Genomic DNA, 21486 nt, shown 5'->3' with positions numbered 1-21486 from the left:
CCCTATTTTTGCTTTATTCCTTTTATGACCAAGAGAGAATGATGAGGTGGATAGAATGTGAGATTTGTTCTGCTTCTTGTTTCTTAAGAGATACAACCCCAACAAAAGAAACAGAATGCTTTAATATAGTGTTCTTATTTTTCTCCTACTCTTAAGATAGTAGAGTGTCTTGTAATCCATTACCTTCCACCTCTCCCAGTGCTTTTGGAAAAGACAAGCAGGAAAAACAGATTTTCTTCTCAGTCTCATGAAGGATCCATACTACTCCCATCACAACACTGAAATTCACTTGAGGGGCAGCAGTTAATAAGAAACTGGAGAAGTCTTGTTGTAACAGTAAGAACAATAACAAAAAGCTCAACTTTTCCCCAGCTATTGACTATACAGGAGACAGCTTCTAGGACTTCTCTCTCTTAAAAATATTCCTGGGCTTTTACAGTTAAAACAGCTCATTTTCAATATAAATGCCATTACTAATCCAGTGATTGAATAGAGAGTATCATAGGCTGAGAAAAACATGGAGAATGATGGGGTGAGCTGTTGCTATAGTGATTCTGTTAAGACACTCTCTAGTGCTTTTCCTTGTCCCCATGCAACTATAATGAAGTCTAATATAAAGCCAACACTTGCATTAATTGTATCTTTTCCTGGTATCCTGGCATAGAAAAACACAGAGAGATATTAAGAACTGTACAACACAGTAGATTTCTTACTTTGAGGAAAATTTTGAACCTCAGCAATTTCTAAGTGTGTCACGTTAAAACTTTCTGTGTTATAACTCAAAAAAATTTTGCTGGAATCTTTACTAATTATCTGAAAACTGGTTAACACAATAGCTGTAAGAAATGGCATATACTTAAGTAAAATACTTGTCAATTGCTACCATTTTACTAGCCCAGATATGCCTGTCATTACTTCAACTAACTTTCAACCTCCCTGAAACTTGGTATCCAAGTTATCAAATAGACACATTTTTCAAAATGAAATGTTTGTGAAAGCCTACTTGTAATTTATAATTGCTGAAATTATTTTTGTACCTAGTTAACTATGCAGAGAGTGAGAGAGAGAGAGAGATCCCTCACTGAACATTGCCAGCAAGTTACTTCTCAGCAGAAAGCTAGTTCTTGATAGATGCATATTGGTAGCAAGTCTAAAAATGTCTGTGTACCAAAATAGTAATTATGCTATGGGCTTTCTTCAACTAAGGCTATCCAAGATTATGTGATTTTTTATGGAATAAATTGCTTCAAAGCTAGTTAGATTTTTCATTTAAAAAATAAATAAATGACTTCAGATGCCTTGGAAGACCTCCACCTTTTAGCCACTGAAATGCTAAAATGAAAATCAAACTTTTTTTTTACTCTATCTTTACTTCAACTATCACATTCACTTACAGTGATGTCATGTTGAAGTCTGCATTCCAGTAACCGAACTGGACAAAGTACCTCAGGCTTTTCAAGCTGACAAGACAGTGACTCTAAAAAAGTTTTCCAATAGTTTTTTTCAGTGTCAGAGGGAAGTGGACAAGTTAGGATCAAAGTTCAGGAGTTTATGCCTTCCAGTGCTAAGCCTAAACAATCACAGCACACCCCTTTCACATTACATTAAGAGGGAACGCTTTACGGGTATGCATAAAAAAAGCTGTCTCAAAGCCAACGAAAATACAATAATGCAGGGAAAAAACAGCCTGTAACTAGATGCTACTATTACAATATTTGCAAACAGAAAAGGTATCTGGTATGCAGCCTAAATTTAACCTGAGAAAAAAATAGCATGATTTTGTCAGACACCTAATTAATTGCAAGCAGGAATATGCATCGTAACAATGTTGCATTCCATTTATTCTACTCAACTTCTTTATGCTTCCCGAAATAACTCCCCAAAAACATCACAGGTTAGCTTCTAACTATTGTAACATTACACTCACCATCACAACCCTTGACACTTTTCAGTTTGATCACAGTAGATCTTGCACAGATTACAAGCAGTGTATTCCACCGGTTTGACTATCAAAAGCTACAGTACAGATGCATCTGAGCCAAACAGATTTTCGATTCTGCAGAGTTGTTCAGCCTCACACTGCATGCAATTAAAGCAAAGAAGCAGCAGCTGGCAAGAGAGCACTGCAGGAACACAAATACTGAATGAGTCCTACTGGTCAATTTAAGTAAGGGAAGAGCCAAACTTTGTTTGCTGCCAAACATTACACGAATGGGATCTGTACAGTCCAGGTTTCACCTTTTCAGATGTGCTGTCACAGCCCTACAGTACAACTTAACCTAATTTTAACCTGCTACCTGTGCCCTTATCATTCTTACCTGCTATAGTCTGATTTTCTTGTGCACTGCTGTCATTCTGCACTCCATGAGCAAAAGAGAGGCAAAGCTACATCGTAAGCTCATGGAAAACAAAGGCAGTTTTCATATAAAGCATCAATACCTGCTACAGAGGGGACAAATCACCTGATGCTGACTTCCAGTTTCAACCACAGCCCAAAAGATACCTATTTCCAAAAAGCAAACCACAGGTGCATAGCTTGGTCTCAATGTTAGAAGCTCCTGATCAGGGCAAAAATACACCTGAAGGCCAACAGCTCTCCTCAAGTCTCACCCTGATCTAAGTTGCTACTGGACAGTCCACTATGAATCCATCTAAATTTCATGTAGTGTCTCAATTAGCAACAGCTTGTTTCCTGATAAAAAAAAAAGCAAAAACAATCATCTGTGAGCCCTTCATGACATATCTTTAACTGTTCCCTAACAACAGGACAGTAAGTTATTCAGTCCCAGCAATTCAGAGGGTAACTTACGGCCAGTGTATCTCTCACCATATAAAAACTCTTCCATGCTCTGAGAGACAGGAATGTCCTTTATTCCACTGCATATAATGTCAAGCACATGGAATAGTGAGCTAAATTAAGGATAAACATGGCAAAACTAACTCAACCAATTTGTCAGGCAGTTTGAAATTCGTGGGCTCTTACCACCTTTGTGATTGTTTCAGATAGCTCTTTTCAGAAAAATACTGTACTGTCATATCTATTACTTAAAGAGAAATAGTAGGTTCCTCACTTCAAGCACTACGTGTACAGTAGGACAAATGTTCCCTTGTGTGGGTAGGTAAAAGATGCACCTTACATGAGGCTGTGAGACTCAAAACTGGGAAAGGACTCCAAATACAAAGGAGTATTTTGTAGTGCCTTCCCTTTTGGAATGGGAACACAGCCAAGACTGATGGTTACAAACAAAACACAGTACTGGCATTGCTGACGTACAAAATGTGATGTACTCTGTGATGAGCAAAGTACTTCATGCAAGCCCACGTACGTCCTGCCAATGTTGCAGTGGCCTACTCAGATCTTGTATTCAGGCTCTGAACTGACATTTACAAGCATTCAGTTCTCTCCAGCACTCACACTATAGGAGGCTTATGTATGTACGTCATGTTATCTGCTGCACAGAACAGAGAAGACAGAAAACATGGAAAAACACTACAACTACGTGCAGTTATGTACCTGATGTGTTCCAGTCTTTTCTTTAAATTATTTTTATTCCTCCAAAGAATCATGACTTTCAAAAGAGAACAATAGTACTTCACATGAGATGCAGTTGCTGCTTCAGAATTTAACCAGGGAAATCTGTGAAAAGGGTTGATCATTGCACAATAGTAATTCGACGGAAGACAAAGAAAGGAACCCCTTTGCAGAGAAAGCTGTGTTTACCACTCTTGCTGCAAAGGCTTTTCTGTTATACCCTCACAGTAATTGCTGTATTTTGTCCACCCCCTCTGTTACAAGCACCAGCAGCCAGTCTGGCGCAGACGGTATAGGCAGTGGTGGATGTCCATTTTACTCCCAGCTTTCTACTGCCAGGGATCATCTATTTTGCTTCTGATTGGACTTAGCCCTGCTCTGTTCATTCCCTAATGGAAATCAGTAGGAAGTAGCTGATTAGACTGAAGAAAGGGGAACTCTTCTCCTTTGTTAAATGAAACGAGCAGTGAAAGAGGTGAGATCAAAATTAAATAAATGACATTTAAAGAGATTGATCAAAGAATTGACTACAGAGATTAGAGCCAGTTTTATATACACACCCCAATGCTTGGGAAAAGATATTACTCAAAAAGGTGTAAATTTGTTTGCAAAGCCAGTTGCCAAAATATGTGCACTTTCAGCTTGACAAGATGTACAGCGGAGAGGAAAGAAAAAATCAAAATCCCTGTTCATTTCTCAGCAAGAGAAACAACTAGGAGTGTATTTATTGTGTCTGCATTTACAGCTGAGAAAACAGAAGGTTGTACCAGCTGCCCTCTTGTATGCTCTTTTCCAATTTTAAAGGCAAACCGAAGAAAGCATTCATTGTTGGCTGCTTAAACACTCATTGAACTACATTCTGGGCCAAATCCTTACTTGGTCCAAAGAGACAGCACATTGTTCCCTCAGCTAAAAGGGATCTGCCTCAGTCAGCTGGGTAGCTGACACACCACACATGCACACAGATCATGAACGAGGCTAAAGCTGGGAGGTAAGGACTACAACTCTGTCACATTTCAAGGATGTGCCATCCCAGTGTTCCACAAGACTTGTCACAGTGATGAAGATGGAAAACAAATGCTGAGATGAGAGCAACTGTGGAGCTGTTCCTGAAGTGAACAACCCCACGTTTACTAGTCCCTCAGGTTCTTGAACTAGCATAGCAAAGAGAAGACACTGCAGCAGCTGGAAAGCCTGGTGACATAGGGTTTTAGCAAATTAGGAGGTATCATGAGGTGATAGGAGGGGCTTCTAAGTCTCATCATTCCCCACCACCACCCTAAAAAAAGGAGTAAGGAAAGGATTATTCTGTCTGTGAACTAAAGATTTACAAACTAAAGGACATAGATGGAAAAAGGGGTAACCAGAACTCTGCCAGAAGGAAAATTAAAGGTAGCTGCGCAGAGTGACAGGAGTGCCTGGTACAGAGAAGCACTGAAAATGCAGCTGGCCTCATTCCAGCAGACAGCATAGATATGTTATCTGGAGCATGCAGCTTTAAAAATAGCTCACTATTAAAGTAGCATTAACAACAACAACAAAAAACTAGACACTGAATTCAGGTTATTCACATGTCTACTAGGCATCTTACCTTCAGAAAATTACATCATAATTTCTCATTTCTGGGAAAAGAGAGAGAGAGAGTAATAACCTCAGAAATCACCCAAGGAAAATGTTAAGCTATGACCTTTGCTTATCAGTACCTCTATTCAATTGCAGCAAAGCATTGTTTTGTGGGTCTGTTTGTAATACAAGCTTCTTCTCCTCTTAGGAACTGGAATACTTTTTCACAGGTACATGGTGCAGAAATAAGCATCTATGCAAACTGAATAAATGTACCTGTTTTTTTTTTATTTTTTTCCCTACATTTTAATGTTTTTGGACATTCTGAATAAGATAAAAGTATTTTGTAAAAACGAATCATCAGAATCAAGCAACAGTGTTAGCTTTTCAAATTCCTTTATTAATATGGCCAAAAATAAATCAACAACCCAGTGAATATAATCAGGTTATTTTTTAAATGGCTTAGTAGCTGATTGTTCACCAAACATCTTCAGACCTACAGAAGCACGAACATCCATTTGTGTAACTAAAAACAGCTAGCTATTTGAAAATTGACACTTCAATTGCTAAAGAGAGATGCAGAAGTAGATCTCTCTTCTCCCTGTCAAGTAATTTTGATTTTGTTATGACCATTTTGTCCACAAGCTGTTTAACAGAACAAATGAAGATCAGAGCCATGAGTGGCACATTATCTCATCCCTTATCAAGGTCCTGTTAATGTTCTTCCAACTTCCAAAAGCTTTCGCCTGCCAGAATCTGCATCGCATCTGCTCTCTGTTAATATATACTATGCAACAACATATATCAAAACCACAGAAGTTCTCAGAGCACAACACAACAGATCCTATTGGATTGTTTTACTAAACCAACTGTCTTCACTGTTGCTGGCAAAGCGGAGAACACTCTTCTTAATTGTTAGAAATTCTAATAAGATGATGTAAAACTTTTCTATTTGCTTGATCAGAGTGTGTTCATCTTATATGCCTTGCGGAACCTAACAAGCTTGTGTACAATGATTTGTTAAAAATTAAGATCACATGGGTTTTTCCTTGTATTGCAGTGAAAAGGGAAGCTCTCACTGAAAAGTGTATGTGGACCTTGTATTTCATCTGTGACATAACATGAAAAAAAGGTTCTAGTGCCTTTGTCATTCTCTCCATCAGTTTATGCTACAAAATCTGCACACGACTTGCCATCATTCAAGAGCACTGACAAAGTTTTTAAGAAAATATGATGCAGAGGAGGAAATTCATGTAGCTGATTACCAGAAAGATGTCCTGGTTCCAGCTTTGCTTCCAGCTGGTGCTGTTTCCACAGTATGAAACCAACAGTATCATGAAATTGCATGTGCTGGTATTATCAGCACTCATGATGTTAGTCTCCTGGAGAATTTTTCTTCAATCTTTGTAAAGAAAAGAAAAAGCAGACAGACATACAGAAATAAACCCCTTTCCAAGCTCATCTACACTGCAATATGACCTGAATGTTTGAAAACATTTCATACACTTAATGTATCTCCAGTCCCACCCTTTTACAAGCATTACTTTCTGTTACAAATAAGAGAAAAGCAATTAAAACAGAAAATCGTGAGCAAACCCAGGTAAGTGAATCAGCTTTACAACATGCACATTCAACCCAACACATATTTTGAAATTAACAGCTGTGGTAACCTACACAACTCTTATGCCAACATCAGGACACTACAGAGCCAACACTACTTTCTATGAAGCTTTCAGCTCCAGCTCCTAACTTAAATTTCTCCAGAATAAAATTTACCAAAACAAAATGCTCCTGTTTTAAAAACCCATTTTCAACCAAATACTTGTTCTCATCTTATGAGAAGCTCATTCACAGTTGCTTATACATTTCACCTAAACCTGATTCACCCCACACAAAATCATCACTGATGGCAACAAATTAACACCATAACTTATCTCATAAATTGCCTTCACTCTTTACTAGTGAATACAGTAAGGTACTCACTACCACTGACATCCCCAAGAAATGCTATACATAATTTGGAAGACTTTTGACTTCTTACTCATTTCTGTGTTTTGAACTTGTGACATTCAAACTGTTCAGCATTTTGAGTACACACTGTTTGTAGTGGTACAAAACCATATATTTTCCCAAGGACACATGCTTTACCTTTCTTAACCTATTTCAGTATTTTATACATTACACATGAAGACAGATAAAGCTAAAATGACACAAAGTTAAAATGGGATTCATTTGTTGTTTGAATGTCTACCCTTGCTTTTGCTTAGACCACAATCCAGTGTTACTAAACTTATATAAACAGAAAAAAACAGTTTAGTTCAGCTTGACAAGGAGTAACTTAAGACTGAAATCACCAGGAACTCATGCTTAAACCTTCTAGATAGATGACAAATACAAAACGACGTCAACAAATACTAAAACTTTGCCATCTTCTGAGTCTGCTCATTTCACCAAATACAAACAAGACTTGCATGTTCTGATAAATGCTTTCCATATTGTATGTTACTTAATTAATGTTTGTATAATAATTAAGATGTTGACATTTGCAGAAAGGTAATGCTTTAATTCAATTTTTTTTCTTAAGATAGTTGTTCACATCAAAGGGAAACAGCACTCTGGTAAACACCTCTCTCTTTTGCCAAGATAATAAAATATATAAATTAAGCCTGTAAATGAATACCTGTTAACCTGACAAGTAAAAACACAATACCCTGCTTGGTCAATAAACAAACAAAAAAAAAGGTTCACAAAAAAGGTTCATAAAAAGAGTTCAAAAGCATAATAATTTCAAAGAAAATCAAAGATTATCAGAAAACAACAGTAAGGCTGTCTTAGAAAGATAAATACAATTATAAACATAAAACTTTATTAGTCTTTTCTTTGAATTAAGAGATCAAATTCAACAGTTCAAAAAATTCTAATTCAAATCAATTTGTCTGTAGTAAAACAACTATGGTCTACAGCATGTCAATGTTATTAGATTATTCCTTAATGATGTAGTTTATTATTTTTTTCTGCTGTATTAATTTTGATTCAAAATAGAATAAATATTTGCACTACAAAGGAATGATGCAGGTTGATGGATACAATAACCACCAAATTAGCAGTTCCCAAAGAAGGGATCATGGTAGCTATGAGTATAGTTGTAACCCTAATAAAAATTCAGTTTTTATCAAAGTAGTTGCAATCTTCAACATCACTTCACTGGAAAAGATTGATGTACTGGTTAGTACTACTCAGGAAATTTATAACAGACAGAATTCAACAGAAACAGTAACTTTATATGCTTTTTTCTTCTGTTTACATAGCTTTGGAGCTGCTGTCTGGCACTAGCTGCCAATACTATTCAGGAGCCGTAATGGAACCTGAAGCTCTTTTCAGTGGAAGCTGGATGGGGTTAATTCTCAAGTGTATCTTTACAATTATTAGTCATCAAGGCTAGCAAATGAATAAATCTCTGCATGTGTTTGTGTTTTAGATTCTAAAGCTTACAAAAGGCTTTACTTGGTCCTGCTCATTTGTATTCATATGAACTGCTCACTCTTTACATTTTTGGATGCAATGTAACCTCTGTCTAGACTTTCAATATTTCTAAAATATAATACACAATTCGTCTCCAGACAGGGTTTTTGCTGGTGCAGGAACTTATGAAACAACCTTCAGAATGCCACTCAATACAGCAAATGTTAGCTTTATGGTGTGTATAAATCAAACCCTGAGACAAAACTGCCTTTTCTCCTTCAATGTGTAACAAGTACAACATTCAGTCAAGATCTGAATACTTACCACTCACATTATACTTCAGTCTATTTCTAATGCTATCTACTATACAGAATGCTTTGAGCTGTTGGCAAGAAAGACACTGAAAGATATGCCAATTCTGCTAATATTCTTTTCTTGTAAGAAAGGTAATGAAATCCCTTCTCCCAATAGTAAATGAAAAATGCATCTACATAGGATATGGACTCAGTAAGTTCTCTTCATTTCAGAATCTGACCAGCTTTATCATCCTATTTACTCCAGAAATACCTTTTTTTTTTTCAACCTAAGATTGATATATTTATATATTGTTTGTAGAAGAAACTTTCTTTCCCCTTGTTTTAAATATGAAGGGTTTTAAAAATCCAAATGCTTGTCCCTTTAGAGTTAGCAACATTAAAAAAAAAAAGCATTGAATGCAAGTCTTCCAACTTTTTCTCTGTTTATATGCAGTGCCTAGAAAATTACTGTCTGGTTGCTGCCAAGCTTAAAGGAAAGATTTTACAAAAGGACACATGAACTGCAAAAAGCAGATGACTGAAAAGATCTGTGTCGCAGGGAGAGATTCTTCTGAATGCTTTTCAATGTTACATCTTTATTTAACAGCTCTCCCACAATTTACAGTATGGTTTCAGTGACTGAGTACACCTACTTGAATAAGATATGGCTACAGGACTAGGCTTGCTGAAATTTGGCTCTGGGTTCTCAAGTGTAGCTCTTAGTTATTTTCTCCAAAGACTGCTATAGCTACAGCTCAGACTGTGACAAACTACGGACAGACAATGACAGTGTACAAACTGTGAAGGATGGGAAGCAGAGTAAGCACATTTCCCTCTGTGAAGAAGTGAATGAATGCTGGGGCCAGAAGAGCTGTGGAGTCTGTAAAACTATATAACCCTTACATCTGACAGCACTTGCCTGGATAGTGACCAACAGTTCTTCCCATGAAGCATCATCACATTGGGCACCATATGCAACCGCATTAAAAACTGGTATTTCTGTCAGTCACTTACTGCAAATCACTAGAATATTCTACTTAGGTAAGCTTGTCTGCTGCTTCCCTTCCTTGTATCTCCCAGGCTGCCAAAGAGCAGCTCAAGTCTTCTGCAAATGAAATTATTTTGGATTGTTCAACTGAGGCAGGCATCCAGACTGGTAAAACATACCATTCTGGCTATGAAGAGTATTTTTCCCTCAGACATTTCCATCACTTCTCGATACAATTTCAAAACATAACTGCTGCATGACTTGAATAATGGTCAGATATTTCTGACTCATTTATTTTTATATCTTTTTTTTTTTCAGTGCTCATATTTCTGGGGAGGGAGCTAAAGCCAAGTCAGCTTTATCACAGAGAAAACAACTCAAAGGAAGAATTAAGTATCTTGCACGACTGTGTCTGTATCTCTTCTCCTTTTTCTATTTGTGCTGGACCAGGTTAACAGTACTTATTACATTCTGCAGATGAAAATACAAAAACAGGGTATCATGTTACTGTGAATGAATGCCATGCACAGTGTATTCCAAGAGTCAATCTTTTTTTGGTGCATTGTGACCATTTATTATAAGCAATACTTGAGAGCAACTGAATGTTTTCAGGCAACGTTAAATCACTTGATAGACATTAAAGTATTAAACTTCGCAACTTTCTCACCTAAAAACCAGACATGCTGGTAATGACAATGCAGGTGACAATTATTTTGCATGTAATGTTGGACTAACTATTGATACACTGGCATTGCAAGGAATAAGCATATTTCATACATATGGAGACTGCTATAGTCCCAAAATGACTTAATGGCTGAAATCAGACTTCAAAAATGTAACTTGCTACCATGAAAGATATAATGGCATAACTAAGAAGAACTTCCAATAGTTTGATATTGTACCATTTTATGATTATAATCAAGTACAGTTCCCAAACCATAAGCACTGAAATCTACAGAAATAACTCCATTTCCAACAAGTATCAGTCAATGAACAACAATTAAAAATTCGAGGGAGATTGTGCAAGAATTTGGAGAGCACATCCACACACAAACATTTGCACTTTACAGACAGTGTATATACTTTTTCTGCACTATGATCAGAAAACTCTATTAATGCAATTAAAAAAACCTCTCAAGGAATCTTAACATAAAACTTCCCCAATAGCTTTCAGACACATTGAAAATCTTTGTTGGCACAAAACCTTTACACAGAATCAGCAGAGTTACCTCACCACAAAACCTCTCTCCATTATGCTAATGTTTCTATCATCTGAAAACCACCCTGACGTGAGAAATAGTGACATCTCAGTGAGACAGGACAAAGTAAGGAGAACTGCAGCTCTTTGATCAGGTTGAAAGTGCTCTGCATTCTGATTAGTATTTTTGCTGAGATCCTAGGAGATGAAAGGATTTTTAAGTCTGACAGTTGGGGTGGGGAGGTATTTAGAAGAGAACAAAAAGAGGAGCATTGAAAGCAGGTGACGTCATGCCTCAAAATGGCCTTTACCATCTTATTGACACGCTCCACAATGTTGCATAGCAGTTTCCACACTGCTATTCTTGAGAGCTCCAGATCCTCTGTGGAGACAGTATGGCTGGAGATTCAGTGCTTTAAAAGCATGAAAAGTAGAAACAGGTCTAAATATAATATGTATATTGTATTTCAGGACCCTAAGTACATTATTGTATTACTCCAAAATACTACTTTTCAAAATTATGCACTGCCTGACATCATACAAGGGAAATCTACCCTACAAAGCTTACAAATTCTGGCTCTCCTGTCCTCAAGAAAAACCCACACAGCAAGCATGGAAATGCTTATTTCCCTCTGATTCTTTCCACAGGCAAAGTTTGCCCTTTCATACCACAAATATGTTCAAAATTTGTAGGGGCCTTGGAACTGACTACCCTTCACCTCGTATTGCCAGAAGCATCCAACACTAAGGAGAGACATCAAAATCTCCCCCTTACACTCTACAGACAGTGAAGGCAAAAACCACGGGGCTTTAGGAGCATTCTTCATATTTATGTTCGGGCAAATGCACATACAGTCAACTTACCAGGCAAAATACATGCCATTTGCTCCCAGTGGATTTGTATGCCTTAGAAGATACAATAAAGCTTTTCAGTGATACTGCAATTCTTTTTTTAAAACCTTACTCTCCTTACATAAAGAACAAAAAAATGTGCTTTGAACTGTTTTTCATTAAGGAAGTGACAAGCCAGAAAAAGAGATTTCTTGACAAAGCTTCTCTATCCCTTAGCTCTCCCTCTCTACCACCTCCTTTATGTCTCATGGTGTGGCCGCTTTTGCAGGACTCTGTGTTAAACATCCTCCCAGCTGCCAAGAGATATCTTTCTAAACGTGTCCTTCATTTGAACTCTAGCGTAAGTGCAAAATGTAAAGAATAATAAAAGGGACCTTGTGGGTACCAACCACATCTCGTATTTCCTGAAGCTAGCACACTTATTTTCATTTGAAAGGGAAGCTTATGTTATAATTGGGATTTTTACATTTTCACATGAATTACAGACCTCTCTATACTGTCTCACTACCTGCATGCTAATGCATTTTGAGAATACATAGCTCCATGTAACATGAGGGAATTAAGTCTCCCGGAAAACCAATTCGAACATCACTAAAAGACTAAGCATTTCACAACATCAGAACCAAGCAGCATTAAAAGGACACATACAAGAAAAATTCCAACCAAAGCTTGTCTGACAAGCCACGTGACATTTCAGAACCCTTCCATTCTCTCCTTACAGATTACTAAAATCCGTATCAATTACAAAAACCTTTACTTTAGAACACGTTATTAAGGATAAAAACCCTGTATTATAAACTGAGGTGCTAACCAGGCACAGAGGAAGACTGGGAAAGATGTTTATATGTTAGAAATCTATACTCTATTCTCTTCCTTTTATTGTGGAAGCTTTCCTGTGCTTCTAATTTTTTGTCACTCTCTCTCTCAACTTCTTGTTTTCAAGAAGGAAGTAAGAGCCTTAAAGATACATTACATGTAAACAGCTCACTCAACTATCTTGATTGTTTTTGTCTGTGACATTTTGAGACTCCACAATTAAACTACCACACTTTTCTCTTGGTGTCAGTGCATTCAAAGGTTCCTTGGCATCCTCTACCCTACAAGGCCTGATTGAATTAGAGAGAACTGGAGTCTGTGTGGCACAACTTACACTACAAACTTCAAGAAAGTTAGCAGAAGGTACTAACAGTGCACATGTAAAACAAAACCAAGGGCTTTTCTCAAACAGCCTTTACTTTCTCCTGTTTTCTTATCACCAGGACTTTTTGCAGAATCAAAACCTGATTTCTGCACATAGATTCCTTATGACAGGATTAATGAAATCTTGATCAGGAGGAATGAAAGCTCCAACAACCTGTACTCTTTAAGAGATTCTTCCTCCTCCTTCTATTTTTTCATTGTAAGATATTACAGATATATTTCATTATAAGATATTACAGCAAACTGGATTCTTTTGTTTCCATCTTGAAGCTCTGAGGTTCGGGTATTGCACAATAGTACCAGATGATTAGAGTTTCGAAGTGTAATGCAGTCCTGCTCTCAAAACTATGCTTTTACTTATAACAGCCATACAGTAAACTTCTTCATTAAAGTAACAATAATTGTTATTTACATATTACCACTTGGCATTATTTGTAAAAATGTTTTCTCATGCACTTTGACTGTATCAGCTATGATCACCATCATCAGGAAATCTAGCTTTCAAGACATGTATGTAACCATCCATGAAATTACTAATGTATGTACATGTATGTAACCATGAAAGAACTAATTTATTTTAGTGATAAGCAAGATTTACTGCCCTCTCAATTTAGAGACACACATTTGAAGCAAGCAAGCATTCAACCTGACACCAGCAGAAAAGGTACCCAATATACTTTACTCAACACAAAAATAGTTGTAGAAAACCCTAACAACCTGTGCAATAAGATGAACTACACAGTTAATCAGGGACACAAAATGAAAAAGGGATATTAAAAAACCCTTCAAAGCTATACTTTGTTTAGTCTTGCTGTCTTGATCATTTCCACGGCAACCCAGTATACAGTTCTGTTCATTCTAAGAAAACAAGCTTCTCCAAGACCCACACTTACACATGCAAATATGCATATAGCCAATTTAGTTAAATTATAACTTGAAGGATAAAAAAGGTAGAGAAGGAAACACTGTGAACAGACGTAATTCCTTATGATTTCAGCATCCCTAATTTAAATCATAGCTGGCAGTTGTATTAGCAGTTCAGTATCTCAGACTAACATGCTCGACAGGAGTCAATGGCAGAGGTCTGGAAGGAGGGTAGCCATGACAAAAGGGAAGTTACCAAAAAGGCCCTTAGCTGTGAGTGGAAAGACTCGTCAACAAGACATACGTTGCAACAGAGAAATCAAAGCCAATATGCTGGAAAGGGTCAGAGTCTTTAAAGGGCAAGACTTTATGATATTTACTTGTATTTCTCAAAGTTCACGTTGAGAGTAAAGATGCTTACTTGTAAAGGTAATATTCAGCTTGATCCACTTCCTCTCGTGAAGAAATGTTGTCAACAAACTGATTAAAAAATAAGAAATAAAGCTTCAGAAGGGGCATTCACAAAGGATATTAGAAGAAAATGCCATCCGGATAAACACAACATATTTGTTTTACATATTTAAGTAACTAAAAATAATGGAGGTCTTCAAGTCTTTGCTCATTTCTAGTCAGGTTTCTTCTGGACTGCAGGAAGTAAAATCTTTTCTGAACTCAAACAATTCCCCCCTCACCTGTAAGAACTGCTATGTACGTTGAAAACATGGAGACAACCTAGGAATCACATCTATAAAGCACAGTACCCAATACTTTTGTTCCTTCTTGCGTAATTTTTTCTACTTCAAACATATCCTTTAATTTGAATGTGCCTTCAGTTGCTTTTTTTCTGATTTTCAATGAGTCTCAACATGCCTTTGCTCTCTTTCTAAAAATCACTCTTTTCCCTAACATTTTCCTGTTTTGCCCATTCATACGATAAATTCTAAAGGACAGGGACAATACATGCAAATAACAGTAAGAAAAAAAATCATCCCCCCACACTATAAAGCACAACTTTCCAACCATTTAAAACTTCACCTACTCCAGGCATTGTTACAAAATTCCCAGTGCTATCAACTATTTAATTAAAACCAAGGCTTTCAACCAGACTTTCTCCTATGGTAACAGTGAATCCTGTTTTCCTGTTTATTTATCGTAAGTATAAAGATGCTGGAACCCTATATAATACCTTTACATCTGAATATATAAACAACATGTTCTCAAAGTCAGCGCTTTTCTTTATCCTAAGAATGAGCTAAAAATAGTTTTTAGACAGTTTAAGCTGACTGGTGCTTGCTTTCAAGTTTCTTAACTTTCCTTACGTATGTGTACATGTAGATCTCATCTCTGAGTGTGGCAATACCATGCCCATGTGCTTTATTTACATTTTAGAAAATGAGAATTTTATGTGAGCTACAGGTATTGAAAAGTGGGGCTGTTTGAAAACCTGGAAATGACACTTCTCCAGGGAACAGGTCGGCCCAAAGCAGAAACATGAGGAGGGAAAGAAGTAAATCTGATTAAGAAATAAAAGGAACACCCATTTCCTCCACGTACAGTCTCAGAGCCAATGATCAAGGATGTTCAGTAACCATACAAAACATTCTGTGACTCTTCAGTTAGTGGCACTAATGATTCTAATTAGCATTAATGTTGTTATTGAGGTACCAGGTTGGTGATTCAACTTTTGGGGGGCAATTTTGAAAATTGATTTTTAAAAACCAAGTGACATTTATTCTGCTTCTTCAGCACAAATGGTCACATACACAGAGAACTTAAAAGCACATATCACATCTCTGCCTACCCAAATTAATCCATCCAGACACCAGAATTGGTTATTAATTACAGTTAAGAATAATGGTTTCACTTAACCCTGTCAACATTTGTCCTGCGTCAGTCTGCTGAGGTGAGGAAAGAAAACTATAGAGGCAAAACGTAGCTACCCCTGCCTCACTTTGATGGGAGCCTGGAGGTGGAGGAAGATGCATGTGGACAGGCAGTGTACCAATGCACTGCATTCCCTTAGCAGTCTGGGTTCTTATGAAATATCTGAGAGGACATTAAAACTCTGACTAACAAAGAGAGAAAGCACAAGAAGGGAGGGAATATATATTAGAGAAATACAGAGCCCAAGTAACAAAGCAAGGCCCAATTTTGCTAAGAAAAAAAAATTATTTATTTTAAAGACCCCACAGTCCAGATACTAACTAATGAGCAGAAAGTAATAATAAAACATCTTTACACAACAATTTAACAGTGTAACAAGACATTTACGATCCCACAACTCCCGACAGAGGTGGTATCATTCATCTCCTCTGGGCTTCCTTAATTTCATAAGCATTCTGTTGTCATCTCCATCACTTTACAATTGGAATTTATTTTCTTACCCGGTCTATTGTCAAAGAGCTGACAGGCAGCTTTCTTTCATAGGTTCTGTCCATTAAGTTGGCTAATTCAGCTGAAGAAAAGAGAAAAATAGTACGTTTAATCAACTGATATTACAGGAAAACCTGCAGAGCTGTCATGCAACTTGGAATAGTACCTGCGTCCATAAAATTAAATTCTGGTTCCTTATTTTGGTTCTCATTTTGAAGTTGCATATAACAATACTTTCAATTATTAATTACTTTTACAGAAAATAATACGTGGAAAGGTACTCAACGTGATGATTTAAAAATTTTTAGAAGACCTGGGAAAAAAAAGGAAACTATGCTATAACGTATGGGATGAAATGAGTATAGCTAATATATCTCATCTAAAAACCTTGAACAGATGTCCTGATACTTGACACTTGCTTTCAAGCTTCATGTATGCTGGACAGTGCCTTTGGTGTTTGTCCTTCCCTTTGTGTTAAAACAAAGAGACACAGAAAGAAGCAGTACCATACAGAAAAACCCTACTGTCACAAACAGCAGGTTAAAGAAATTCTGTTAACCAAACTGGGCACTGTGCCAGTGCCCTATTAACTTTATAGCATTCTGCTCAAGCAGTCATATAACAATATTAATTTGACCATACCGAAATTGTAAAGCTTTTGACTGTTGAACAGGTAGACAAATATAGAACTACATGAATTTAATCTCTAGTTTTAGTTTTGTACTGTTCCTGGAAAATAATTATAACTCAGGAAGGGTAAGGTGCTCACTGTATGCACAGCGTCAGCTGTTTTGGTTCTTACCTGAGACATGAACTGATGATATTCAATTTACCCTATTTAGAGACTTCAACCGTACTCTTTCCTTCTTTTCTCCCTCATTTTCCAGGAACAGGAATCCAACATATTCTCATCACATCACTAGTATCTCCCTTCCTCCAGTGCACCCCAAGGCTCCAATCATTACTAAACCAGCTTCTTTGTCACCTCTGTATCAGTCCCATTGGCCATGCTGCAAGAGCCAATGGCTTGGCTCATTTTACAATTCATTTTCCAAAAAGGTCATCTGATTCCCATACCTGTCCATGGAACATGAGGTGGACACAATTTACAGCATCACATCAGAATTGACTAAGCCTTCTATGCTGGCAAAATTAGAAATGACAGGAAGCAGCATTGTACCAGTAACACACAGTGACTCCAAGGGATGCAGTCCATGTATGTTCTGTTCACAGAACAAGTGATTTAAAAGTGCTCTTGCATCACCAGTGAATATTAACAGTAATCTAACAGTTCAGTTAGAGTATTCTTCACTTCTAACAGCAGAAATAGTATTCAATGCTACTCTGGTCTTAAAAATGCTCTCTCAAATTACAGCATGTGCAAAGATTTTTGCTGTAATAAAATGGCAGGAGTCTGTCTTGCCTGAGTCTTAGTTTGGATAATGCTGCTGTCTGTTGCATACCAGTATTTCGTATTTACATAACCTCTTCCTTTCTGAGGCACTTGAAGGTGTTATTTGAAACACCAAAAGATTATCTTTGACATGCAGTTATTTTTAGCTAAGGGAAAGTGAGCATTTTGTGACCATGAAAAGGAATGGAAACTAAGGGCAAGTACCAGCTCCTGCAAAATACAACATAGGATGCTGAAATTATGTAGGCCACCAATGCCACACTACATCACAAAGCCACTAAGACAGCAGATCAACTTTTTGAATAGTAAAGCATTCTATGTGGGAATATCCATACAGAAAGTATTTGTATTTTACTCTGTATTACCTGTCTGCCCAGCACTCAGGAAGGTCATGATGCAGCACCCAGCTAAAGTCTTTGAGGGCATTACCAATAGTGCTAGAATTTAAGAGAGGGCAGATGCTGCAGCTGGGTCAACTTGACAGGAATCAAGAATGGCTAGATTCTTGCCTAAATTTACTAAGCCTACTGTCAGCCAACGTTCTTCATTTGTGCTTTGAGATGGCTGAAGAGAAGTGTTTACTCAAATCTGCTATATTTGATGACAAAGCAACATGGATCTGAGACAGACAATGGCACAGGTTGGGAACTTAATTATTTACTCCAGAAAAATTTCTGTTACGCATCTCACTCAGAAAACACTAAGGTGACACTTAAGGCCATCGTGGGCTATACTCAACCTCGAGCTTGGCAGTTCTTTTGTGTAAGTACTCATGAACATGAAAAGTCCACTTTAGGAACACTGAGTACTTAAGAGATTAAAAACCAAATTAATACAATGCCATGAGTGCAAGATCTCAAGACTGTTAGCAATTTATACAAATGCCAACTTTAGGAGACTTCCCATACAGAATTTTAACAATTGACCTTTTGTGTTGTCTACAAAGGTAATTCCACCAAAGCTTCAGCATGGAAATCAACATCAATCACTTACCTATCAGCTCCAGTACATGAATAACAATAAAAAGAAAGTTAATGAAAAAAAAATAGCAAACAAATCAAGTAAATTGGAAATTTAGCTTTGTTTCCAGACAAATTGTGATTTCTGCTATAGTTTCTAGATATGAATAATTACAAGTGACTAATTCTGTTCTAGCTTGTTTTTTTGGAAGACTGCCTAAGAGCAGACTTTTTTCTCAGATTCATGATTTGAAATAATTCAACTACCTTTTCTGAACGAAGCTTACTTTAAGTATTTATTAGATGATCAAGATTAAAGCTTGTTCTCAGTTAAAAACTTCCTAACACAAGTACTAGAATGTGAGCGTGACTGCCCCGGTCTCCTAGCAACATCATTAATAAAAATTGAGTGCTAACATTGATGTAGAACCCAAACAAATATTTTAACAGCCAAAGCAAAATTCTGTGCATATTCTAACAGATGTATGTTGCAGGTGCTTTCACACTATGTACTTGCTAGTCATTATATAAGAAGTCACTAGTATAAATACTTTCTCATACATACTGCCCCAAAATTTCTACATAATAAACTTTTACAAAACTTTAATTCCTCTACAAGCATACTACTGCATTTTACAGTTCCTCATGGATTTAAACAAACTAAGAAAACAAATCATACATCTGAGCCGAAGTCACAGCTTTTGGACATGACTTCACAATTGTGTCTAAAATATTAGTATCTCAGATTTCTTGTTCACACTTTTTTTCCATTTGCTTACAGCAACTCAATTTCTTGTTGCCTGCAGGGGTGATTCAGGATAACAACTTGGAAAATATTGTCCCTCATCTTCCAAGTCACTGGTTATGACAACTAATTCCCATTTGGTGGCCTACGAAATCCATATAGTTTCTATTTGATTCCTAGTATATACCAATCCATAGCATATGGAATTCAACAAGTAGCCAGCTTGGCCACGATGTGAGGTCACAGGATATAAACTACCTTTTAGTTCTCAGAAGTTGTCCATTCAGGACAGGGCTGAAAACCAGTGATGGAGCAGAAGCTATAAAGCTGATACAACTGAGACCCTAAATTTTCCAACCCTAGGAATGATGGACAGAGCTAATACCTTAACTCACAAGCTAACGTGTTTACATTTTCAACATAAAGACATCCCTGATTTATTTTAAAGAGGAAAGAAAAATATAAATGAAGGTTGAGGCAAGTACAAACTTACATTTCACATTTCTCAGTATATCCACGTCCCTAGCAGCTTCTGGAAAGAACCTTATACGAAAGAATTCTTTCAATGGAAATTACTCAAGCTTGCAAAGGCGGCACTGCCACCTGGTGCTTTGGGTGAGGCACTTCAGATACCTTGAGTTTTTTTACAAAGACGTTTCCTATGCCAGCCCTTTGGACTTTGGTAATTGCTATCTTTCTTTATCAAGATACTTACTATCATGTAGTTTTACCCTTGTTAGTGACAAACCAACTGAAATATTACAGAATCTAAGTCCAGACATGCTTCCTTTTCCTTGATATCTAATTTTTAATAAGAAGAGTAGAATTTCCTTCTAAACAGGTATCTTCCTATCAGCAAGTAGTTTGTAAATCCCAAATTAAGGCAAGGACCATAAATGCCTTTCTGAACAAACGTGCTTGTGTACACAAAATACAATCTTGCTCTTTCCCACACTTTTTCAGTACTGGAGTTTGCTAACACACCCATGCTTGGATGTCTAAATTGGGACTATGGAGAAGAGAATAGGATGTGTCCTTATATGGACACAGTAAATAAGTTTCAGTCTGAGATGGCACCAAACAACTGCAGCAGAGAAACTGAATTAGCTTTAAAACAATACTTTCATCTTTAATTCAAAAATACTTTTTTCTTCAAGTGTAGTAATACAACATAGTTTTGCAAAATAGAAGTTCTGAAGCAGTGCCTGAAATACACAAGCAAAACAGCATCTTCTCAACACGAGGAATTCTCTCTAGCTACAACCATCAACTGATGGTTGAAGCTAGACAGATTATATGCACAACCATGCAACTGACAGCTACAGAGCAGATGTCTCTAGTGTTGCCTCCTCTTTGCAAATGCTAATAGAGCAGACACTGTGTTAACTTGTTTTCTTTTTCCGTGAACACAGAATGAAAATGCAAAGTAGTTCTTGGAAGATCACAGAGCAGGCATCTGCTTTGGATCAAGATCATTGGCAGAAACTTCAAACCAAGATCAACAGCAAAAACTGTGCTTGCCAAAGAGTCACAAAAGGCCTTGCTAGGGCTAGGGAAAGCCAAACATGGACTGTACAAGAACTTGTATAATGTTTTCTTCTACAAGGGATCTCTATTGCCTGTGAAGTTAGCCAAAACAAAAAACATCTTTTATCTGGAAATGGCAAGTTCAAATGCATCCCAGGGCATTCATGCCTGTGGCTCCAGGTCAGAAAACACTGCATGGGCAGTCCTATGGACAGTAAAGGGTTACAATGTACAACAGTCTCTGCATGATCCAAGCCATGTTCATGAACACCCACCAGCCATTCTGGTCCACGTACTGTAAAACACTTTAACAAATCAATCTAGCTGTTCCAAAACTGTTCCACCTGTGGCACAAAATAATGCATACTTACCTGTAGCACAGAAAAAAAGTTTTCCACAGTGCTTGCCATGCAACATATACACCAAAAATATGGTGGCATATCATCTGAAATGTAATCTAGCCAGTGAATTTAGCTACAAAGCTCCCATGCAGGATCTCAGAACTATACATAT

The 21486-nt window shown here is 37.2% G+C and overlaps 1 protein-coding gene across 1 annotated transcript in view; it reads right to left on the bottom strand.

Annotated features, from left to right (window-relative positions):
* Positions 1-21486, bottom strand: part of MRPS27 (mitochondrial ribosomal protein S27) — a 45852-nt gene that overhangs the window by 21721 nt on the left and 2645 nt on the right. Inside the window, exons 3-4 of the mRNA XM_035565835.2 lie at positions 16340-16410; positions 14377-14435 (exon numbers count right to left, since the gene is read on the bottom strand). Coding sequence (XP_035421728.2) covers positions 14377-14435; positions 16340-16410 — 130 coding nt within the window. The remainder of the gene's footprint in view (positions 1-14376; positions 14436-16339; positions 16411-21486) is intronic.

Source organism: Cygnus atratus, chromosome Z (genome assembly GCF_013377495.2).
Source record: "Cygnus atratus isolate AKBS03 ecotype Queensland, Australia chromosome Z, CAtr_DNAZoo_HiC_assembly, whole genome shotgun sequence".
Classification (NCBI taxonomy): Eukaryota; Metazoa; Chordata; class Aves; order Anseriformes; family Anatidae; genus Cygnus; species Cygnus atratus.
This window is presented reverse-complemented; position numbering and strand designations above follow the sequence as displayed.